Below are 24,562 nucleotides of genomic sequence, written 5' to 3'. Positions count from 1 at the left end.
TATATATATATATATATATATATATATATATATATATATATATATATATATATATATATATATATATATATATACATATATATATATATATATATATATATATATATATATATATATATATATATATATATATATATATATATATATATATATATATATATATATATATACACCCGCATCCAGCTCCAGGAGTCTCAACTTGAAAGATTCCCACAGCGCTCATGTAGCGGCTACGTCCACCGAACAGGACCATGGGCCATCATAAAGTGTGATGATGCTTGCGCTTGTATGAGTGGTGAGTGGGGAAACTTGAGCAATGAGTGTTTACTGTCTCCGATGAGGCAATAGCATTACGTTGTGAGGGAGGGTCGGTCGGGTCTCGAGATATGTTAAACCAGTGTTTGTAGTGTTGGGTGACGCCCAGAGCATAAACGGAAAAGTATGACTCGTGCATTCCTGGGGAGCGTGGTTTAAGACGAGCTGTATGTATAGATATGTATTCAACGATGCTTGTGGACAAATTTTGATATGAATCCGTGCGATTCGTATTTTCTAATCTTTAGATGGACCCATTTAGGTAATGTGTACTGCACTAAGTTAAGGACTTCAGATAACCTAACGACATGAGGGATTCTTCGTCCACCTGCGGTCAGTGTGATCAGTCATGGATGCTGCGTTCATCCTCACCTTCAACTGAAGCTCCCACCACAGTCTTCGGGGGTCCTTGTATATACTGGTGAGACACAGGTGGTGGTGGGAGGTGTAACGGAACGGGTCGAAAGGTCGATCCTGGCTGATGTCCACTTGGGAACTCAGAGCAAAGAGAGAAGTATTACCTACTCTTGATATACGGAGAGCAGGACAATTAAACGCTTGCGGAGCGAAGCCTTCGATACTTTCCGCTTAAGAACTGACCAATCGGAGCAACTTTCATCATGATGAGCACCTTGGGAAAGAGGGGAAATCTCCACTACACAAGTTACTGTAACATGACTGACGTAATGCCTTTACAAGTCCGTCCGTATTCTTAGAGACACTTTTGACTGAGGTAGGTGTTCGTGGAGTGCCTGAGGATAAAAGTATCGTCCATTTTATGACAGTGCGTCCTTGCAAAGCTCATCTCGGTAACATTATTGCCTCGTCTGCTCCATGTTCCGTGCACGTTGAAGATGGCTTGGTTCACCCTTTGAGCACGGCGGTACGACACACCCCCGAGCACGAACGGTAGGGCCCTTTGGGGACGACGACTGTACATCCCTTGAAGACGACGACGACAACGGCGGCACGACCCTTGCCTACGACTCTAACCCCTTCATAACGGGTCGAGTTCAGATCCAAATCATCATATCCCCCTGAAAGCCGTACCAATGTCATAAACACACCAGGTCGTACACCGAGGGGGTTCATACCGCCGTGCTCAGATGAGTTACCCCGAAGCTGAGAGAGAGAGAGTGGGGGAAAGAGAATTATGACAATTAAAGAAAATGGAAATTTGAAAGTTTCTTCTATAACATCTAGATCTAATCTTTACGAGACCCAGCATATGTACCTTAGTGGTGCAAAAGCAACAATCAAGTTCATTGACTGTGTCTTCTAGCGCTAGAAGCTGGCGTTCCTTTCTCTTCAATTCCTAGAAAAGGTAGAGAAAAAAATGGAGACGTTGCTGTTTTAGTGGCTATAAAGACAAGAACAAGAGAAAGTGAGATTACTCGGGAAAGCAAGATTGGACCACGGGGGAGGCAGGAGCGAGGGAGAGTGGGGCAGTGTGGTGGTAGAGGGCGAGGTGGTGGGCAGTGGGTGGGTATGGCAGTGCACTTGTGGGAATTATCAGATGGGGACATAACCAGTTTAATGCGGGGTGTCTGAGGTGGTGGTGGTGGGGTTGTAGCCGATGGGGGAGAGAAAAAGAGGAGAACAGAGGGACGAGATGCAATTCTGTAAAGGGGGGGGGGTGTTCTTGTTATTCAACATCATAAACACAGGCGCACTGCTGTTTTCAGAAAAAAGGAATAGGAAGATGGTCAAGGGGGAGTAACAAGAGGGTCCAAAAAAAAGGGAGGAGGGTCGATTCTGCAACATCTAATAGATATAATAGTCGATGCAAAAGAGATTAGGGGGAGAAAAAAATATAGGGCATGACATTATCAAAAAGTGCTTTAAGATGGGGCTAGGTGGAGGGTCAACCTAGAAAAGAACAGGTGGTGCTAGTACAAGGGATTAACACGATGGAGAATGGAGGAAGACTTGTGGCTAAGGGAAGACTCTATGCAAAACTTGAAGAAAAAAAAAAATACTTCGCTTCTCTTATAAGGATCAGTTGAAAATTGGACATTTGTTGTTGTCATGAAGCACTGCTGTCATGGGAGAACGGATGGGTAAGAGGGGAATAATAATTGCTGTTAAATCTCAGTGATAAACGAGGTGGAGAGAGAGAGAGAGAGAGAGAGAGGGGGTGGCAGTGATAGACTATATCTAAATAGCTATCAGTGACCACGCCATCACTCCAGGACTAAAACCTAACCTCTCAATTAAGCATGAGTTCGAACGCAACTGGATGCACTTAGAATAACACACGCAAAAAAAAGAAAAAAAAAGAAGTAAGTATGTAACTAATTCAAAGTGAGATTCAACATCTAAAAACCCTTCATAAAATAATGCAGTCAGTTAATATTAGAATGACAATCAAAACACACACTGGGTTAGCCCCTGTATCCCCTCCCCAAGAAAAAAGATATATATATATATATATATATATATATATATATATATATATATATATATATATATATATATATATATATATATATATATATATATATATATTGGTCCTCTTATCAATGCACAAATGATACAACAACTCTTATCTTTACTCAGTATCAAACCCACTAGTTAATCATACTTGGTTATTCCACAGAACAGCGTCGCTTCAAAAGTCTCTTATCTAATCGTGCAGCTGAAGATAAGGAGGATGATTGGGGGGAAGGGGGAGAGAGAAGAGAAGAGAAGAGAGAAAGAGAAAGAGGGAAAAAGAGAGAGAAGCGTTTGGTGGTGGGGAGTGGGAGGATTTCAAAAGAAAGAGAGAGAGAAAAAGAGAGAGAGAGGGTGGGTGAGAGAGATAGGGAGAGAGAGACTCTCTGCTTCCAAGAGCAACAGCAACGTAAGCAGGCACTACAAGGTGGGAGAGGGGGATGAGTTAACACCTTGAACACGGGAGGTTGTACGTAGCTAGGTAGGTAGGCAGGGCCATTAAACTTACTCTGCATAACGTTTGAACTAAGGCTCAGACCCGTCCACAGAATCGTCGCGAAGCCAACGATACTAACAAAAAAAAAAAAGGGGGGGAAGAAGAAGAAAAGGATATACAAACACATGACAACAACAACAAACAAACAACAAACAACAACTAAGAAGTTTATAATGGCACTAACAAACAGCACGGGGGGGGGAGACCAACACAAGCATTCTATACAGACACTGGTGTCTCTGACTACAATCGCAACTACTTCACTACACACAACGTATGGTTGGTAAAGGGGGAATGTCTGTTCAAGAGGCAGAGGACCTGTCAGGAGGAGCTCTCCTTGTTACGATGGCACCACTGTTTAACTCGGAGAGGCTCTTTATCTGGGGAGGAGGAGGTAGAGGAAGAGGAGGAGGAGGAGGAAGAGGAAGAGGAGGAGGAGGAAGGGAGGTTACAACCATGCAGTGCAAAGGAAGGTGAGGAGGTTAAGGGAATGGGGTCAGATTGATGTGTGTGTGTGTGTATGTGTGTGTGTGTGGGTGTGTGTGTGGGTTTGTGGGTGTGTGTGTGGGTGTGTGTGTGGGTGTGTGGGTGTGTGGGGAGGACGGTGGTGGTGCAAAGTGCAAGGGTGGAACAAAGGGGTTAGAGTGTGAGTAGATCAGAGTGGAGTGTTGGTCGTCACCGTAAGTGTGAAGGGATGATGAGTCGTGCTCCACTCTCGCGTTTACACAGGCGTCCAAAAGAGGCAGTGTGAGAGCAGAGAGCTAAAACGGAATGATAGTACGAGGGGAAGAAGAACCAAATAGTCAAATGGATCAGTACTGTTGAGAGGAATAGTCACGAAATGTCAGGATAGTAGTAATATACTTATTAAGGATAAGCTTTATGTACCATAAGGATAATTACTGCTGTAGAGAGGGATAGGGCTAGTGAATACACAAAGTTCGTATGGACATTATAACAGTATCAAGGCAGTATAAAGGGATAGTCCTATGCTGCTAGGATAGTTGGAGGATAACAGTACAGTGTAAGGGATAAGTCACGATAGCTAGAGTGTTACAGTATGAGGGAAGGATAGTATTATGGTGTCAAGAAGTCTAGAAGGCTACGAGGATAGTTGGAGGAGCAAAGCCTTATACTTTAGGGTAACAGCACATAAGGATAACACACAGGTATGGAAGCATGGTTAGCAGTATAAGGTACAATATAAAGTATAAGGAGGGGACGGGCGTTAGTATGATCTCAGAGCGTAGTATAAGGGGCAGCACAAGCACTCTTCAGGTCTAAAAGACTTGGAAATTGGGAGGACAGAAGTATGGTGCTAGGAGAGTATGATTGATGAGCCAAGGGGAAACAGTGTGAAGCGAAGTACCATGGCTTCAGGAGAGCTGTATCATACTGTCCAAGCATGAAGTATGATAGATGGGTATGATGTCTGGACGAAATCATGCGGGTAAAATGGAAGTGATCCATGGAATGGGGAATGGTGCTCTGAGGTCAGGGAAGGGCGATGACTAAAGGGCTGTTGAAACAGGATAAGGGGCAGTACTTTAGTGTCAGAATAGGATAAGGGGCAGTACTTTAGTGTCAGAATAGTATAAGGGGCAGTACTTTAGTGTCAGAATAGTATAAGGGGCAGTACTTTAGTGTCAGAATAGTATAAGGGGCAGTACTTTAGTGTCAGAATAGTATAAGGGGCAGTACTTTAGTGTCAGAATAGTATAAGGGGCAGTACTTTAGTGTCAGAATAGTATAAGGGGCAGTACTTTAGTGTCAGAATAGTATAAGGGGCAGTACTTTAGTGTCAGAATAGTATAAGGGGCAGTACTTTAGTGTCAGAATAGGATAAGGGGCAGTACTTTAGTGTCAGAATAGTATAAGGGGCAGTACTTTAGTGTCAGAATAGTATAAGGGGCAGTACTTTAGTGTCAGAATAGTATAAGGGGCAGTACTTTAGTGTCAGAATAGTATAAGGGGCAGTACTTTAGTGTCGGAATAGTATAAGGGGCAGTACTTTAGTGTCGGAATAGTATAAGGGGCAGTACTTTAGTGTCAGAATAGTATAAGGGGCAGTACTTTAGTGTCAGAATAGTATAAGGGGCAGTACTTTAGTGTCAGAATAGTATAAGGGGCAGTACTTTAGTGTCAGAATAGTATAAGGGGCAGTACTTTAGTGTCAGCGTTGTATAAGGAACAGGACTATGGTGTTAGGTTAACGTAAGGGGAAGTGATTCAGTGTCAGAATAGTATAAGGAACTGATGTTAGAATGGTATAAGGGGCAGTGCCATGTCCTATGATGGTATAAGGGGCAGTGCCATGTCCTATGATAGTATAAGGGGCAGTACCATGTCCTATGATAGTATAAGGGGCAGTGCTATGACGTTATAACAGTATAGAAGTTATTTGGGTAAAGTAAGGGGCAGAATTATGAGGACTCCGTCTCAAGACATAGAGAGCAGTGAACCCCGTCTCAAGACATGGAGACCAGTGAACTCCGTCTCAAGACATGGAGACCAGTAGACTCCGTCTCAAGACATGGAGACCAGTGAACTCCGTCTCAAGACATGGAGACCAGTAGACTCCGTCTCAAGACATGGAGACCAGTGAACTCCGTCTCAAGACATGGAGACCAGTAGACTCCGTCTCAAGACATGGAGACCAGTGAACTCCGTCTCAAGACATGGAGACCAGTAGACTTCGTCTCGAGACATGGAGACCGGTGGAGTCCGTATCAAGACATGGAGACCAGTGAACTCCGTCTCAAGACATGGAGACCAGTGAACCCCGTCTCAAGGCATGGAGAGCAGTGAACCCCGTCTCGAGACATGGAGACCAGTGAACCCCGTCTCAAGACATGGAGACCAGTGAACTCCGTCTCAAGACACAGTGACCTGTGAACCCCGTCTCAAGACATAGAGACCAGTGAACCCCGTCTCGAGACATGGAGACCAGTGAACCCCGTCTCAAGACATGGAGACCAGTGAACTCCGTCTCAAGACACAGTGACCTGTGAACCCCGTCTCGAGACATGGAGACCAGTGAACCCCGTCTCGAGACATGGAGACCAGTGAACCCCGTCTCAAGACAGTAGAGTAAGAAGCTGTATGAGGGGATATACCATGGAAGGACAGAGCAAAGTACAGCACTATATGATGTCAGAAAAGTATAAGCAGAAAGTACCATACATCAGGGTAGAATAAGAGGCATTACTAAGGAGTCAAGTTGTAAGGGTTTGTACTCTGCTATAAGGATAGCAATGTAAGGTAAAAAGCCTGGGGACAGTACAAAGTAGCAGTAGTAGTAGTAGCAGTAGTAGTAGTAGCAGCAGAAGTAGTAGTAGTAGTAGTAGTAGTAGTAGTAGTAGTAGTAGTAGTAGTAGTAGTAGTAGAAGTAGTAGAATTAGTAGTAGTAGCAGAAGTAGTAGTAGTAGTAGTAGTAGTAGTAGTAGTAGTAGTAGTAGTAGTAGTAGTAGTAGTAGTAGTAGTAGTAGTAGTAGTAGCAGCAGCAGCAGCAGCAGTAGTAGTAGTAGTAGTAGTAGTAGTAGTAGTAGTAGTAGTAGTATTAGTAGTAGTAGCAGTAGTAGTAGTAGAAGTAGTAGTAGTAGAAGTAGTAGTAGTAGCAGAAGTAGTAATAGTAGTAGAAGTAGTAATAGTAGCAGAAGTAGTAGTAGTAGCAGCAGTAGTAGTAGTAACAGTAGTAGTAGTAGTAGTAGTAGTAGTAGTAGTAGTAGTAGTAGTAGTAGTAGTAGTAGTAGTAATAATAGGTAAGTCGGTGCAGTGAGTACCAGCGAGTGCAAAAGAAGTCGTATTTTGGTCGTCGTGTTTCTGGGCAGGAAGTAGAGGTAGGTAAGGGGGGCAATCGCGTGGATGTGGAGTGTCAGAGAGAGAGAGAGTGGGAGAGAGAGGGGAGGAAAAAGACAGGCTGAGGCACTTGGAGGCGGCGGACAGAGGGAGCATCTACGGCGCTAGATCAAGCGTTGAAGGAACAATATTATCGTCTCAAGGACGCCCTGTGTCATGAGCAGCAGCAGCATCCTGATGATCTAGGATATATCCTATATGGTTAACATATTAGTGTCCATGAGAGAGTGTAAGGAACAGGACACCTACGTGCCCAAGGATGGTCGGTCAGAGAAGAAAAGGACCTGTCCCACAATCAAGACGGGAGGTGAGCATGGTAGAATGGGATCAGGAGCAGTACTTTACGATAGAGGAAGCGGTACTGAGCAATACTTTACGATAGAGGAAGCGGTACTGAGCAATACTTTACGATAGAGGAAGCGGTACTGAGCAATACTTTACGATAGAGGAAGCGGTACTGAGCAATACTTTACGATAGAGGAAGCGGTACTGAGCAATACTTTACGATAGAGGAAGCGGTACTGAGCAATACTTTACGATAGAGGAAGCGGTACTGAGCAATACTTTACGATAGAGGAAGCGGTACTGAGCAATACTTTACGATAGAGGAAGCGGTACTGAGAGCAGTATTTCGATGTCCATGGCGCCTACATAGGGAGAAAACGTTTGGTGTCAAGGGAGAAGTATTGAGAGCAGTAACTTGATGTCAAGGGAGACAGTATTGTGGGCAATACCTTGGTGTCAAGGGAGCAGTATTGAGAGCAGTAACTTGATGTCAAGGGAGACAGTATTGTGGGCAATACCTTGGTGTCAAAGGAGCAGTATTGAGAGCAGTAATTTGATGTCAAGGGAGCAGTATTGAGAGCAGTAATTTGGTGTCAAGGGAGACAGTATTAAGGGCTAGACCTTGGTGTCAAGGGAGCAGTACTGAGAGCAGTATCTTAGTGTCAAGGGAGCAGTATTGAGAGCAGTATCTTAGTGTCAAGGGAGCAGTACTGAGAGCAGTATCTTAGTGTCAAGGGAGCAGTACTGAGAGCAGTATCTTAGTGTCAAGGGAGCAGTATTGAGAGCAGTATCTTAGTGTCAAGGGAGCAGTACTGAGAGCAGTATCTTAGTGTCAAGGGAGCAGTACTGAGCGCAGTATCTTGGTGTCAAGGGAGCAGTACTGAGAGCAGTATCTTAGTGTCAAGGGAGCAGTATTGAGAGCAGTATCTTAGTGTCAAGGGAGCAGTACTGAGAGCAGTATCTTAGTGTCAAGGGAGCAGTATTGAGAGCAGTATCTTAGTGTCAAGGGAGCAGTATTGAGAGCAGTATCTTAGTGTCAAGGGAGCAGTATTGAGAGCAGTATCTTAGTGTCAAGGAAGCAGTGGAAATAGTTTTTGTTTGGTGTCATCTTAGTATATGAAGCTGTGCTTTAGTGTCAAGGTAGCAGTATAAAAAGCAGCACCTTGATATCAAGGCAGCGGTATAAGGAGCAGTAACATGGTGTCAAGGCAGCGGTATAAGGAGCAGTAACATGGTGTCAAGGTAGTGGTATAAGGAGTAGACTTAGTGTCAAGGTAGCGGTATAAGGAGCAGTAACATGGTGTCAAGGTAGCGGTATAAGAGGCAGTGCTTGGTGTCAAGGTAGTGGTATAAGGAGTAGGGCTTAGTGTCAAGGTAGTGGTATAAGGAGTAGGGCTTAGTGTCAAGGTAGTGGTATAAGGAGTAGGGCTTAGTGTCAAGGTAGTGGTATAAGGAGTAGGGCTTAGTGTCAAGGTAGTGGTATAAGAGGCAGTGCTTGGTGTCAAGGTAGTGGTATAAGGAGTAGGGCTTAGTGTCAAGGTAGTGGTATAAGAGGCAGTGCTTGGTGTCAAGGTAGTGGTATAAGGAGTAGGGCTTAGTGTCAAGGTAGTGGTATAAGGAGTAGGGCTTAGTGTCAAGGTAGTGGTATAAGGAGTAGGGCTTAGTGTCAAGGTAGTGGTATAAGGAGCAGTACTTGCTGTCAAGGTAGTGGTATAAGGAGCACTACTTGCTGTCAAGGTAGTGGTATAAGGAGCAGTACCTTGGTGCCAAAGTAACACGGGAAGGAGCCGTACCTTGGTGTCAAGGTAGTAGTATAAGGAGCAATACCTTGGTGTCCAGGTAGTAGTATAAGGAGCAGTACCTTGCTGTCAAGGTCGTGAAGTAAGGAGCAATACCTGGGTATAAGGGAAGCGGTGTATGGCTAATTTCCTTAGTGGCAATATGTCTAGCCCTCGTGGCGTGACTGAAGGACCATCATGGGTATAATACAACAGTGTATTGTAGCATGATACAGTAATACAGTAGTGTGTTGAAGCATGATACAATAGCGTAATGTAGCGGTGTGTTGGGGCGTATTACAGCACAGTGTGTTGGAGCATACCACAGCAGTGTGTTGGAGCATACCACAGCAGTGTGTGTTGGAGCGTAACACAGCAGTGTTGCAGCGAAAATACAGCAATGTGTTGTAGCATCAATACAGACTTTCAGTATCTTGCACTATGTATTGCTCTATGTCATCTCAAAATTGGATATACCGAATGGGTTCAGACTACATCATTGACTTTAATCATACTGATGCAATGACCTGCATTATCTTGATACAGTTAGCTGTATTATGCCGACACAATGAGCTGTATTATATCGATACATGACCTAGATATAAAAGGACAGGTGCCCCTTGGTGTTGATAGTCGCATGTGGCAATATTAATCATATACTCTGTTGTCTACAGTGAATCACTGTCTGTGCCCAAGAGGTTTTAGCAGAGGAATTTTGTAGGCATTTACGAATTTCTATTCTTGCTGTGAATTTTTAGATTTCTGGGTAATCATTTACTGTACTTTTCAACCACAATGGTAAACCTTTGAGCTATGTCATTCACTGTAGGGGTGAGACAACGTCTATTAAGTTGCATAGTTTTTTTTTTGTGAATGTTTAGTTTCTGAGGATATAAAGGCAACAGGTAAAAAAGATGCATAGCTGTCATAAAAGATTTTATATATATATATATATATATATATATATATATATATATATATATATATATATATATATATATAAATATATATATATATATATATATATATATATATATATATATATATATATATATATATGACGAAAAAAAGAGTTGAGGGAAAACAGACTCTGTCCACAGGCATCAATATAATATAAAAGATAAAAGAGTTCATTCACATGGGCAGCAAGATCCTTCTCATGTCAGGAACCTTCTATAGTAAAAAAAAAAAGGGGGGGAAAAAAAAGATAGAATTTGGAAGACATTCTTGGATGATTATGGAGGAATGGCACACATTGCTCGCGTCCACTGTGCCTCACTGACTAAGAAGGGTATCATATAAAAAAATAGATATGGTAATGCAGTCAATATTCATTCAGTCATGCACAACAAAGAAAGGGAGAGAGGAAGTGAGAGAAGGAAAAAAAATGGAAATTGGGAGAGAGAGAAAGTGAGAGAGAAACAGAGAGAGAGAGAGAAAAAAAATCGACCCAGTCCGTCATGAACTTTTTTGGCTGTGGACTGAGACCTGGCGTGGAAAAATTGTTCTCTGGGCCTTTAGATCTACAGGAGGTTTCCCAGGAACAAAGGCAAGAACCAGGAGCAAAGTTGGGAGAGAGAGAGAGAGAGAGAGAGAGAGAGAGAGAGAGAGAGAGAGAGAGAGAGAGAGAGAGAACCAGATGGCCTCTCTCTCTACGAAGAGGTCATCATCTGCTGGAAGGCAGTAGTAATCGTCAGTATCTTACAGACCTCATCTGTACAGACAAAAGGCGGGATGAGTGGTGGAGAGAGAGAGAGAGAGAGAGAGAGAGAGAGAGAGAGAGAGAGAGAGAGAGAGAGAGAGAGAGAGAGAGAGAGAGAGAGAGAGAGAAGAGAGAGAGAGAGAGGTTGGTGGGTGGGTGTGTGTGGGTGGCAGGAGGCGGAGGACGTGAGGATAAGGGTCGGGTGGCGGTGGCGGTGGCGGTGTTGGTGATGGAAGAACTTACCGGCGTCTGGTAGTCAGGTGTGCCTGGTGGGCGGTGTTCCTCGGTGGCCGGGAGGTCGAGTATGTTCGGGGCTGGAGCGCTGGTGATCACCCCTGTTTCACCGCCGGCCCCCTGCTGCGCCTCCTTCTGCAGGCGACCCATGTGGTGCTCGTGGTTCTTGTAGCAGCCCGTGCCCGTCTGGCCAGCTCGCATCGACTCCCCAGCCACCGAGTTGGCATCTGCCTGGGACATGTTGTGACCTACCCGCCCAAGAGATAAAAACAGACACATATCACCATCTCAAACAGTCCATGGCCACGGGGATGTCGTCTTCGCGTCGCTTTTACTCAAAAAAAAGAAAAGAAAAAAGAGCTTTGCTGGAGCGGGGTGGGTATATCCAACACCAGAGAGAGAGAGAGACACACACACACAGACTCTGCTCTCTGCATGATCGTCTACTAATCTCCCTAGAAAGGCGCCTCTTCATCTCTGAGCAAGGGAGAAGGGTGGGTCATACTGAGGGACGGTCCAAGAAGGTGGTACGGCATGCAAGTGTTACACAGAAACCAGGTCGGCCTTTCTAGGGGTGTTTGTTCCTCCCGCACATATATATATATATATAAATGTATATACATATATATATATACATATATATATATATATATATATATATATATATATATATATATTCTTTTTAATTACCATCCCCGGACCTTCGTCCCGCTCTACTCTCACTACAAGAATGGTACAGAATAAAGGAAAATAAATATTAACTAAACTTTAATAGAAACACATTAAAAAATCATATATATATATATATATATATATATATATATATATATATATATATATATATATATATATATATATATATATATATATATATTCATATATATAACCTAAGAAAATTTACACAGAAATATGAACATAAAATACTGCTGAAGTAGTTCTCATCAAATACATATGAGTACTCTACTTGTAATATATATATATGAAAAAAAAATCTAAAGGCGAGAAGCTAAAAATGTATAAGGTAAATTATCAAATACTTGTGACTTTAACTACCTAAGCAAATTCTCATAACATATGGATCCCATCTCATGGCATATACCCAGTTAACACACAACACGTTTGCTCTCTTGATGGAAAACTTTTTAAAAAAGGCGTAAGGCCACGATACTCTTAAGAACTTCAATGGCAACAAATGGTTTAAGAAAAAAAAAGAAAAAGAAAAAGGAAAAAGCTTAGACCATAGTAAGAGCTGAGGTGTGGTGTTCAGCTAGGTAAATGCCTCCCATTCATTTCCTTCCTTTCTATGTAAAGGCTATTATTACACAGTCGAGGTGCCTCGTTACCAATGAGACTTTTGCCAATGGAGGGTTTACAAAGTAGTACAATCCAGAGGTGCCTTGAAGCCACGAGGGAGAAAAAGATATGAGATGTGACATTAAAATTTTTTCTGAGGGATTTTTTTTGTCCTTCAGTCACATAAGAAAAATAAAAAAATATATATTTCAGGATACGAGGAATATATATATACATATATGTTATTGTGTCTATGTGTGTTAAGCCTGCAATAGAGAAAGGAGATGAATGTGATGAGAGTAGTGTACATACATATATTTATATATATAATTTTAAAATGCCTCAACATGACATTCATACTCCACAACAATACAATGTTCCTACCTCTGCAAGGAAGCAGAGAAAGAGCAAGGCTAAGGATCAACTAAGCATGCATTGGTAGTAGTAGTAGTAGTAGTAGTAGTAGTAGTAGTAGTAGTAGTTCTCCACGCCCTTGCAACTTGCAAAGACATTTGCACTTATTCTTCAAAATATATAAGAAAAAAAAAATTTTCTTTAGTCTCGTAAATTTACAGAAAATCTGAATTTTTTTTTTTCTAATCTGAAATTCTTTGAGAGATGTATTACGCTAAATTCTATTATCATTTTCCTTTTATATTTTTATATATATTTTTTTCAGAATAAGCGCAAAGAGGTTTGTCAACACAAGGAAATGGTGCTGAGAACACAGACTGTCTACATGAATAAAAAAAAAAGGAAAAAAAAATATATATCATATATAGGGTTTCACAAACACAAAAGTGTTTCACATAAAAAGAAGAATGAAAATATGTAAATATATATATAAAAAAAGAAATAGAAAAAAATATTCAGATTCACTGACAGTCTACAAAAAGGGAACACTGTATCATGGAGTTCTTATCTGAGGTTCGAACGATAAAATAGGGTAAAGGCGTGACGGATGGATGCAAAAGAAAAAAAAAAAATAACTATTGTAACATCATCAGCAACTAATTCATCTATGAGAAAAAATCATTAGACCAGTATATATATATAATGTATATATATAAATCTGCTTTCCGTGGTCACTTTCATCTAGCCCAATATACTGTTACAAATACATTATCTACATGGCGCTAATGGATCCACTAACTTCATGTCTTCAATCAAACAATTCTCTTTAGGGAATCACAATCGTACTGCTTTAATGTATATATATAGAGAGATATATATGCGCCAAAAAAAAAATACGTATATATATATATATAGATATTGCAACTGCATTCCCATCGATCATCAAAAAATTACTTTTACAATACTTCAGCAATATGCAAATAAATCTAAAATCCACACACAAAATTCACCAGCCAATGACTAAGCTGAAGACAAGCTCTGTTCTGTTGGTGCACCATTCTAGAAGATCATTACAGGCTAAAACTGCCTCAAAAAAGAGAGTCCATTCCGGAGGGGCAAATACCGTATATATACACACACACAGAGCTCGAGATGACGTCAAGAGCAAGTCGAGTGAGCAAGGTAGCTGGCAAGTAGGGAAGTGACAGAATTATTCATCCTTTTTGTCTGCATTACTCTCGACTCTGGAAAATCGAAATATTTCTCTTTGAGATGCATGGACTTTAGTAACCTACTGCTCAAGCAGGTACTTTTGTGTGACTTGTAGAGACATAACATGTAGTAAAAATTGTGTTTAAGAAGTGTTTCGACATGTCTTTTCATTGATTTTTTTTTTTTTAGTATTATTAGATTTTATCTTTTATTTTTAAATGTAAAACTCCTATTCATACTCCTCCACTTGCTGGGCTAAAGCTGTCTTGGTGTTGTATATATATATATATTCTTTTTTTTCCTCGTATGATTCACACAACACAAAAGTCTGGAATTTGTGTGCATATTCAGAGTCTAAGATGGAAAAATGAGAGAGGGTCAAATGTAAAAGACATACTTTATTTAAGCTTCAAAGTAGTTATCAGAAGTATACAAGGATTCAAAGTGACAGTGCAAAAATCTTAAACTCTATAAAAGAAATTTTTTTTTTTTTTTTTTGGGTGTGTTTTGAACTTACTCTGTTAAACTATTCTTAATCTGAGTATCTCAAATGGTCTATTATCAAAACTTTGGCCAAAAAAAAAAATAAATAAAAAATATTGATTATATATATTCTCTTTTTTTTTTATCATCATCATCATCATCAATAAAAAAAATAATATGTCCTCCTCCCACACGTAATACCGCACACAGTAATATACTGATCTTGATGAGATGTGAGAAGCGAATTGTCCAAATTCTGAGAACAAAGGTTAAAAAAAAAAAAATATATATGAAAAAGCAAAATATATCAACCGTATGAGTGAGAGACTTGAATGAGACCTCCTCATATTCTTATTGAATATTAAGTCAAATCGTCATCATAAAGTCTATGAAACATTATACATAAGACAAAAAAAGTAACTTATCTCTCCTAAAAGTAAAAGCGGCTTGAAAGGAGTTAACACTATATCGACAGCCAGGGGATATACGTGCCTATGGAAAAATAAATGTATACATATCTCAATTGAAATTTCCTTATCCTAATGAGCCATGTAACATTGTAGGAGCTGTCTGAATTGGTCTGGCTTAAGAAAGTCACATTTAAGGGCACCCTGATGCACATTCCTCAAGCAATGCTCTGTGCAGAGGGTTGGGTTTGTAGACAGTTAAACATACCAGTCAATATGACATATGATGATCTCCAAGTGAATTCTTTCATTGCAACACGCCACCTGGGCGGAAACTTTTTTTGAGTAATTAGTGTCACATTAAACACTTTCAATTAAAAGCTCTTACAGAAAGTCGGCATTAGATTTCTTTCTATTGTTCCCCTTGTGTTAAATATATATATAAAAAAAAAATGATGATGTAGATTCTGGTGGGTTTAAAAAGAGGGTGCATTGGCCTAGTGTGTGTATGTGTGTGTGTGTGTTTATGACAGGGAACCAGCACATCAAAAACACATCGCACGAGGAATGTACGTGTTATATATATATATATATATATATATATATATATATATATATATATATATATATATATATATATATATATATATATATATATATACTATATATATACATATATATATATAGATATTTATATATACATATATTTATATATACACAATGTTCATTATTAAGTGAGGTAAACATCAGGGAGCCCTTATTCAATTAGTATAAGTACAATGCAAATGAATAAGAGTTGTAACCCTTCAGCCGACATTAGTTAGGTAGACAAACAAGTGATGCATAAACTCAACAAGTAACAAAACAAAGCCTATGAAATCAAAAAGTAAATATATCAGTGCTCTCTATATAATCTTTCTTTTTTTTTTTTTTTTGGTTTATCAAATATTGGTGTGGATTGAGTAAAAAACAAAACATGTGAACAAAAAGATCAATAAGATAATGAGTGAGACACATGCCTTAGTCTGCTTGGAGGCAAGTTACGTACAATGCAGGTACGTTATGTGTAACTTGTCTCCAGAGATTCATACTGTCTACATTTGCCCTCTCAAGACGCTTTGCTTGGTATATAACAGATGGGGAACCAATTATATATATATAGACTCAGCTGACTGGAAGGATGGATGTCCTTATCCACTGGGACAATTTATTCTTTTAAATATACACACGGATATGTATCATGTCTACAGGTAAACTGAATTTTTTTTTATATTGAGATGAATATGAATGAAGGCCATGTATGTATATGTGTGTATGTGTTGTGTATGTATGTGTGTGTGTGTGGTGTGTGTGTGTGTGTGTGTGTGTGTGTGTGTGTGCTTATGCGCGGAGTGCAAAATCACCAAACTGTGTGGTGTGTATGCATTTCATGGGTGTGTGCAGCCTAGCTTCCTGCGGATGCCTGGACACACACACACACACACACACACACACCACACACATACACACATTTCTATTCACAGCGAATGAGGAATCCAAGGAGACGGGAAAACATAGCAACGAGCCTTGATCTCAGTGGACTTCAAGGGTGAATGGGGAAACATCAACAGAAGGAATACAAGGAAAGAGCGAGCCAGATAACATTTTCCCTTTACGATCCATAACACTAGGACGCTCTGGGCGTCCAAGTGTGAGTGTGTGTGTGCGTCAGTGGATGTTAACTTCCTATCTTGTACGTGTGTGATACTTACAACCTACTGAAATGTAATTGAGATATGACGTTATTCATCTGCACTTACGCAATGAACATTATCAACCACAGACTTGGAAAACACTGACCATACATGATATGCAATGAACTCGTAAAATCCATGATTTGTATACTACATGTTATTCAAGAAAGTATATGTACCGTAGCTTAATTATACACAAGGTTGAGTGTATATATATATATATATATATATATATATATATATATATATATATATATATATATATATATATATACATATATATATATATATATATATATATATATATATATATATATATATATATATATATATATATATATATATATGTATATATATATATATATATATATATATATATATATATATATATATATATATATATATATATATATATATATATATATATATATATATATATATATATATATATATATTACATTACCACTATAGTCTGGTAAGATCATGATACACGATAGACAATGGAGATGATAACAAATGTGTGGTGTAAATGACAAGTCTTTAATCCATTACTAAGGTATTGAACGCTGCGTCTTTGTAAACAAAATCGTAAATTACATGTGGATTATGCCGACGACGCCTTATGCAAGACAGTGATATGACCCCTTGAGCAATGATGATGGCTAGGTCTATGACCTTAAGGCTAAGGTCAAAGGCCTCCCACCAAGGCACGACTTAAAGGGATCGTACCGTCTTGCTCAAAGGAGTTAGATGAAAAAGAACAAAAAAAAAATGTATTCGTCTTTTTTTTTTTTTTTTAGTTTTTCTAAATATTTGAACACTGTTGGAAAACTGAAATCCATTGTGAGAAGTCTTATTGACCATGTGTACTTTGCAAGAGCCATTGAACGGTCGAGTCTAATAGAGAAAGACTATACTGTTTTGAGAAATGTTTTGCTTCACAAGCTTTATGAAAAACGTTTTATGCTGAGCAGTATGGAAAAAACTGGATATAAAGTTTGGCATTAGAAAAGTGAACTCTAAATAGGATATGTTACGCACTAATATATATATGTATATACATTCCTATGAGTCCACGGGGAAAGTGAAACACGAAAAGTCCCCAAGTGCACTTTCGTGTAATAATCACATCATCAGGGGGGAGACACAAGAGAGGAATATAACAGTCAGTTGATATACATCGAAGAGACAAAGCTAGGACGCGCCGTTTGGTAAACATTGTCTCTTCGATGTATATCAACTGACTGTTATATTTCTCTCTTGTGTCCCCCCTGATGATGTGATTATCACACCAAAGTGCACTTGGGAACTTTTCGTGTTTCATTTTCCCCGTGGACTCATAGGAATATCTTGATCACGCGCAAAATTGTGATCCTTTCCAATATGTATATATATATATAAATGGCGTTCTGCATTACTATACGAGAAATTTGTCCTGGGAATCTATAATATGTAGGCTATATCAAGGCAATGGGGGTCCTATAGACGATGACCCCAGGGTTGTGCTTAACAGTAAGGGCACGAGTTGAGGAGGCAGATAAGACGACAAAAGGCGAAGGGTGAGGAGGGGAAGGGGATGATGATGGGAAAGACCAGAGGGACAAGAGTAAAGAGAAAGAGAGGTGTGAGGTAGAGATAGAGAAAGGAGAAGGGATACAATTAGGTGTTTTCCTTTTTTTTCCCCCTCGACGGGTAAATTGGGTATGAAGTGCTAGAACAAACAGATTGACGGATCTATCTGCTGCTGGCCAAGTGTGGGGAGAGAGGCGAGAAAGTGGGAGTAGAGGAGATTCTCAGAGAAGAACAGAGACTAGAGGGAGGAAGTGAGCGATAAAAACACACGAGAGGAGCCATGAAACGTGAGGAAACTATATTCTTGGAGGACGAGGAAATATAAGAATGCATGAGAAACCTGTTGGCGCAAGAGGAAAAGGATATAAGGATTGAGGAAGGCGAAATAAGCGAGAGAATCAACGATAGGTAGACAGACATCAAGAGATACGTGGCATGCGACAACGAACGTGTGACAAATGAAATCAAGAGTGTGGGAGGGAAGAGAGAAATGTGTCGCCGTCAGACCCTGAGAAAATGGAAGGAGACAATCTGACTACTAAATGAGTGCGAATGAGGACTACGAAATGTTCAGGACTCGAAAGACCTTCATCTATCTCTCCAGCGTCGAAGGTCTATACCCCTGTGGTCTTCACAGAACCCAGCGGGGAAAGTGAGAGTGACGAAGGGAGTGGATGTGACAGTGAGGCAGCTGTGAGCGCGTCAACACGACACGCGTTCATGAAAGATATGTATAGAGGGACACTTATTCATGGACTGGAAATGAAAGATCACCAAGTGAATGACAACACACTACAGCAGGACGCGTGTTGGGTGTGGTCGTTTCTATAAGTGTTAGAGATGAGTAAAAAAAAAAACACATGCTGGAGAACAGCTGGATGGCAGAGGTGGTGAGTACGAGTGAGTTATATGGAGTGAGTTGGGTCTGGGTGGGGAGGAGTGATCACGGGGAGTGATGTGGGGAGGCGTCGTGAGAGGGCAGCGACGCCACGTCAGCGGGGACCACCTGCGCCACTTTGGAGTAGCGGTGTGAGCCCCCCGTGGGGGACTGGGAACGCCCCAGGGAGGGCCCACGAAGGGAGCCCCCGCCCCGCGACCCCAGCATCGAGCGGGCAACGCTACCTGTGTCCACGATGACGTCTATCAGGTCCATGGACTTGGCGAAGGCGTCGCGGAGGTTGACGTGGTGAAAGGACACTATGGAGCCTTCTCTCTTAGCTCTCTCTAGGGCCTCGCGGCGCTTGAGGGCCTTCTCGCGTCGCATCTGGTTCTTGTAGAACTCGGCGAAGTTGTTGACGATGATGGGAATGGGCAGCGCAATGACCAACACACCACAGATACAACACACAGATCCAATCACTTTACCCAGGGGAGTGATGGGATACATATCTCCGTATCCCACAGTCGTCATGGTGATACCCGCCCACCAGAATGTCTCGGGGATACTTTTGTACACAGGATTTTCGTCCTTTTCCGCAAAATAGCAGAGACTCGAAAAGATTAACACGCCCATGGCTAAAAACAACATCAACAAACCTAACTCTTTATATGAATTTTTCAGAGTGAAGCCCAAACTCTGGAGGCCCGTTGAGTGTCGAGCCAACTTTAGGATTCTAAGAATTCTCATGATTCTGAAGATCTGAACGATTCTTCTCACGTCCTGAAACTGGTCTGTGTGTTTATTTGACTCTATGAGGAACAAGGAAACAAAATAGGGCAGAATGGCGAGTAAGTCAATAACATTCATTGCGCCTTTAAAGAATTTCCACTTGTTGGGGCTTGCGGCAAACCGCAGGACGTACTCGAGCGTGAACCAAGTGATGCACACCGCCTCCACCATGGCCAGTTTCTCATTGTCTCCTTGATCCGCACCCTGAAAGCTCGGCACTGTGTTGAGCACGAGAGCCAGCGTGGACATGACGATGAAGACCACGGAGATCACAGCCAGCACCTGCGGAAACCAAGAACCCGGACCGTCACCCCTAGTGCTCCCTGGTCTGGGGCTAGAGTGTGTGTGTGTGACCTCCTCTCCCTCCGGTAGGGTCTGGGAGAGGTGGAGGATAGAGATGTATATCCTGTGTCTATTTCTGCTACTGCCACGTCCCTGGTGCAAGTCTGTTTAAGCCAACAGGAGCTAGGCAGAGTGCAGTAGAAGTCACTCACTCGCCACCACCACGACCAGGCCACGACAGGTAAAATGTGGCAGCGGAGACGGACAGCAATGCCAGACGGTGTGAGTCCACTGGACACTGAGATGGACCTACGACGCCTTCTTGCGGCACACACACACACAACTTCGGGTGGCGTTAGGGACGACTGTTTGACATTTCCTCTTTGACGTCCCTTATCATTTACCTTCAGTGTAGATGTGATCATTCACACCATTATTCCCACACTGAAACTACAATAGTGATGCGGTTTCTTTTTGAAATTCTACATCCACCCCTATATCCTCCCACATCTCTTGCTCTGTTACTTCCATTTCAAGCTGTAACCGCAATACAGTTTCCCCATATATCACTTTAGTAAGCGTTTCTTTATCTTTTCTATTCAGCCATCTGGCCGCAGATGTAAATGATTAAATACTCTATAAATATAATGCCTCATCTCAGTAGATAACACTCCTCTGATGTGAAATGCTTTCCCTTATCATCAGTCGCTACTGATGTTATAAATAAGTAGTTATCAAAGTAATCCTGCCAATAATGGAATTATTATCATTATCATTACTGTCATTATTATTGATATTATTATTATCTTTATTATTATTATTATTATTATTATTATTATTATTATTATTATTATCATTATTATTATTATTATTATCATTATTATTATTATTATTATTATTATTATTATCATTATTATTATCATTACTATTATCATCATTATTATCATTATCATTACTGTTACTATTATCACTAATAACATCATTGAATTCCATTATCATCATTTCAATGATAGAGTTGTAGTTATAAATATCTCTTTACCCACTTGGATCACCAAGTCGTCAATTAGCCTTCGAGAAACCACATGACATCTTCAAACACCAATGAGAACATCATCAAAACAGGCGTGGACATACCGTGCTGGCAACAGTGTCAGGGAGGGAAGGAGGTGTGAGGTCTTCGTCCTCCCTGAGAAGGGAGGGAGGAGGTGTGAGGTCTTCGTCCCTCCTGAGAAGGGAGGGAGGAGGTGTGAGGTCTTCGTCCCTCCTAAGAAGGGAGGGAGGAGGTGTGAGGTCTTCGTCCCTCCTGAGAAGGGAGGGAGGAGGTGTGAGGTCTTCGTCCCTCCTAAGAAGGGAGGGAGGAGGTGTGAGGTCTTCGTCCCTCCTGAGAAGGGAGGGAGGAGGTGTGAGGTCTTCGTCCCTCCTAAGAAGGGAGGGAGGAGGTGTGAGGTCTTCGTCCCTCCTGAGAAGGGAGGGAGGAGGTGTGAGGTCTTCGTCCTCCTGAGAAGGGAGGGAGGAGGTGTGAGGTCTTCGTCCTCCTGAGAAGGGAGGGAGGAGGTGTGAGGTCTTCGTCCCTCTTAAGAAGGGAGGGAGGAGGTGTGAGGTCTTCGTCCTCCTGAGAAGGGAGGGAGGAGGTGTGAGGTCTTCGTCCCTCTTAAGAAGGGAGGGAGGAGGTGTGAGGTCTTCGTCCCTCTTAAGAAGGGAGGGAGGAGGTGTGAGGTCTTCGTCCTCCTGAGAAGGGAGGGAGGAGGTGTGAGGTCTTCGTCCTCCTGAGAAGGGAGGGAGGAGGTGTGAGGTCTTCGTCCTCCTGAGAAGGGAGGGAGGAGGTGTGAGGTCTTCGTCCCTCTTAAGAAGGGAGGGAGGAGGTGTGAGGTCTTCGTCCTCCTGAGAAGGGAGGGAGGAGGTGTGAGGTCTTCGTCCCTCCTAAGAAGGGAGGGAGGAGGTGTGAGGTCTTCGTCCCTCCTAAGAAGGGAGGGAGGAGGTGTGAGGTCTTCGTCCTCCTGAGAAGGGAGGGAGGAGGTGTGAGGTCTTCGTCCCTCTTAAGAAGGGAGGGAGGAGGTGTGAGGTCTTCGTCCCTCCTAAGAAGGGAGGGAGGAGGTGTGAGGTCTTCGTCCCTCTTAAGAAGGGAGGGAGGAGGTGTGAGGTCTTCGTCCCTCCTAAGAAGGGAGGGAGGAGGTGTGAGGTCTTCGTCCCTCTTAAGAAGGGAGGGAGGAGGTGTGAGGTCTTCGTCCTCCTGAGAAGGGAGGGAGGAGGTGTGAGGTCTTCGTCCTCCTGAGAAGGGAGGGAGGAGGTGTGAGGTCTTCGTCCTCCTGAGAAGGGAGGGAGGAGGTGTGAGGTCTTCGTCCCTCCTGAGAAGGGAGGGAGGAGGTGTGAGGTCTTCGTCCCTCTTAAGAAGGGAGGGAGGAGGTGTGAGGTCTTCGTCCTCCTGAGAAGGGAGGGAGGAGGTGTGAGGTCTTCGTCCTCCTGAGAAGGGAGGGAGGAGGTGTGAGGTCTTCGTCCCTCCTAAGAAGGGAGGGAGGAGGTGTGAGGTCTTCGTCCCTCCTAAGAAGGGAGGGAGGAGGTGTGAGGTCTTCGTCCTCCTGAGAAGGGAGGGAGGAGGTGTGAGGTCTTCGTCCTCCTGAGAAGGGAGGGAGGAGGTGTGAGGTCTTCGTCCTCCTGAGAAGGGAGGGAGGAGGTGTGAGGTCTTCGTCCCTCTTAAGAAGGGAGGGAGGAGGTGTGAGGTCTTCGTCCCTCTTAAGAAGGGAGGGAGGAGGTGTGAGGTCTTCGTCCCTCTTAAGAAGGGAGGGAGGAGGTGTGAGGTCTTCGTCCCTCCTAAGAAGGGAGGGAGGAGGTGTGAGGTCTTCGTCCCTCCTAAGAAGGGAGGGAGGAGGTGTGAGGTCTTCGTCCCTCTTAAGAAGGGAGGGAGGAGGTGTGAGGTCTTCGTCCTCCTGAGAAGGGAGGGAGGAGGTGTGAGGTCTTCGTCCCTCCTGAGAAGGGAGGGAGGAGGTGTGAGGTCTTCGTCCCTCCTGAGAAGGGAGGGAGGAGGTGTGAGGTCTTCGTCCCTCCTGAGAAGGGAGGGAGGAGGTGTGAGGTCTTCGTCCCTCCTGAGAAGGGAGGGAGGAGGTTTTAGGTCTTCGTCCCTCCTAAGAAGGGAGGGAGGAGGTGTGAGGTCTTCGTCCCTCTTAAGAAGGGAGGGAGGAGGTGTGAGGTCTTCGTCCCTCCTAAGAAGGGAGGGAGGAGGTGTGAGGTCTTCGTCCCTCTTAAGAAGGGAGGGAGGAGGTGTGAGGTCTTCGTCCCTCTTAAGAAGGGAGGGAGGAGGTGTGAGGTCTTCGTCCTCCTGAGAAGGGAGGAAGGAGGTGTGAGGTCTTCGTCCCTCCTGAGAAGGGAGGGAGGAGGTGTGAGGTCTTCGTCCCTCCTGAGAAGGGAGGGAGGAGGTGTGAGGTCTTCGTCCCTCCTGAGAAGAGAGGGAGGAGGTGTGAGGTCTTCGTCCCTCTTAAGAAGGGAGGGAGGAGGTGTGAGGTCTTCGTCCCTCCTGAGAAGGGAGGGAGGAGGTGTGAGGTCTTCTTCCCCACCTTCGATGGAGGATGTTTCAGAGACGACCATAAGAGACAGCTGGACATAAAAGATCACATCAGCAAATCCTCATGACCCGACTCCACTAGGTCACTGGGGCGCTGATGCATTTCTCTACGTCAGTGCAAACCCCAAACGGGAGGGAGGGCCGTGTTACCTCTGCATCTAAGCCTTTCTTTCATTGACTGGTTTGAAGCCGCGGGTCTCGGTGAGAGTGTGAGGGATCGGAAAGAGAGAGAGAGAGAGAGGGCGCGCCCGCGCGACCAGTTGGGGGCCGCCGGAGGAAAAATATATATATATATATAAAAAAAAATAGATATTACAGACACAAGCAAAGATGGAAGCGACACCTGCCACAGATAAGTAAGGGAGAGAGCGAGGTGACGCGGAGAAAGGATTGCCCAATCGCGGAAGACTTGAGGCGGGGGGGAAAAATAATAGATGAAAGACACGTCTCGCTCTCACATTTTGTAGCGTCACAAGGCGATGCTGTGAATGCCTTGAGCGTGCAGATCTCATGCGGCACTGTGAACCTTGCGGTCATTGCGCTGTACCTTCCCTGACCCAGCCCGAGGGAGGGCGGCCTGGCGGGCCACCCGCGAGCCACCCGAGGGCCTCTGGCGACCACCTTCCTGCCGGCCGGCCCACCCGGGGTCAGGGAGGTGGCTGGGGGCCCCGGGCTGGCCACGCGACGCCCGCATGACAATAGGTTGTGGGAAACGGGGGGTTGCGGGCGTGGCGTGCGTCTCGCATGGGTATGGTAATGATGGCGGGCCAGGTCGCCCCCTGAGGGCACGTACCCACCACACATAAGCGGTGCTACACCTACACGGCGCACGGCCACCATGCCTACTACCTCACCACACCACGCCCACTGTGTCGGGCGTGGCGGGGCGAGGCGTGGGCC

The 24,562-nt window shown here is 43.2% G+C and overlaps 1 protein-coding gene across 12 annotated transcripts in view; it reads right to left on the bottom strand.

Annotated features, from left to right (window-relative positions):
* The window catches only part of Shab (Shaker cognate b), a 432,817-nt gene that overhangs the window by 44,691 nt on the left and 363,564 nt on the right, over positions 1-24,562 (bottom strand). For 10 of the 12 annotated variants that reach the window (XM_071665900.1, XM_071665902.1, XM_071665899.1 and 7 more), the window contains 3 exons: positions 19,278-20,106; positions 11,111-11,349; positions 1,550-1,630 (listed from right to left, as the gene is read on the bottom strand). In XM_071665900.1, coding sequence (XP_071522001.1) covers positions 1,550-1,630; positions 11,111-11,349; positions 19,278-20,106 — 1,149 coding nt within the window. The remainder of the gene's footprint in view (positions 1-1,549; positions 1,631-11,110; positions 11,350-19,277; positions 20,107-24,562) is intronic. The other 2 variants (XM_071665908.1, XM_071665910.1) reach the window with 1 other exon arrangement.

This window comes from Panulirus ornatus, chromosome 10 (assembly GCF_036320965.1).
Source record: "Panulirus ornatus isolate Po-2019 chromosome 10, ASM3632096v1, whole genome shotgun sequence".
Taxonomy (NCBI): domain Eukaryota; kingdom Metazoa; phylum Arthropoda; class Malacostraca; order Decapoda; family Palinuridae; genus Panulirus; species Panulirus ornatus.
Note: the sequence above shows the minus strand (reverse complement) of the source record. Positions and strands in the feature narration are given on the sequence as shown.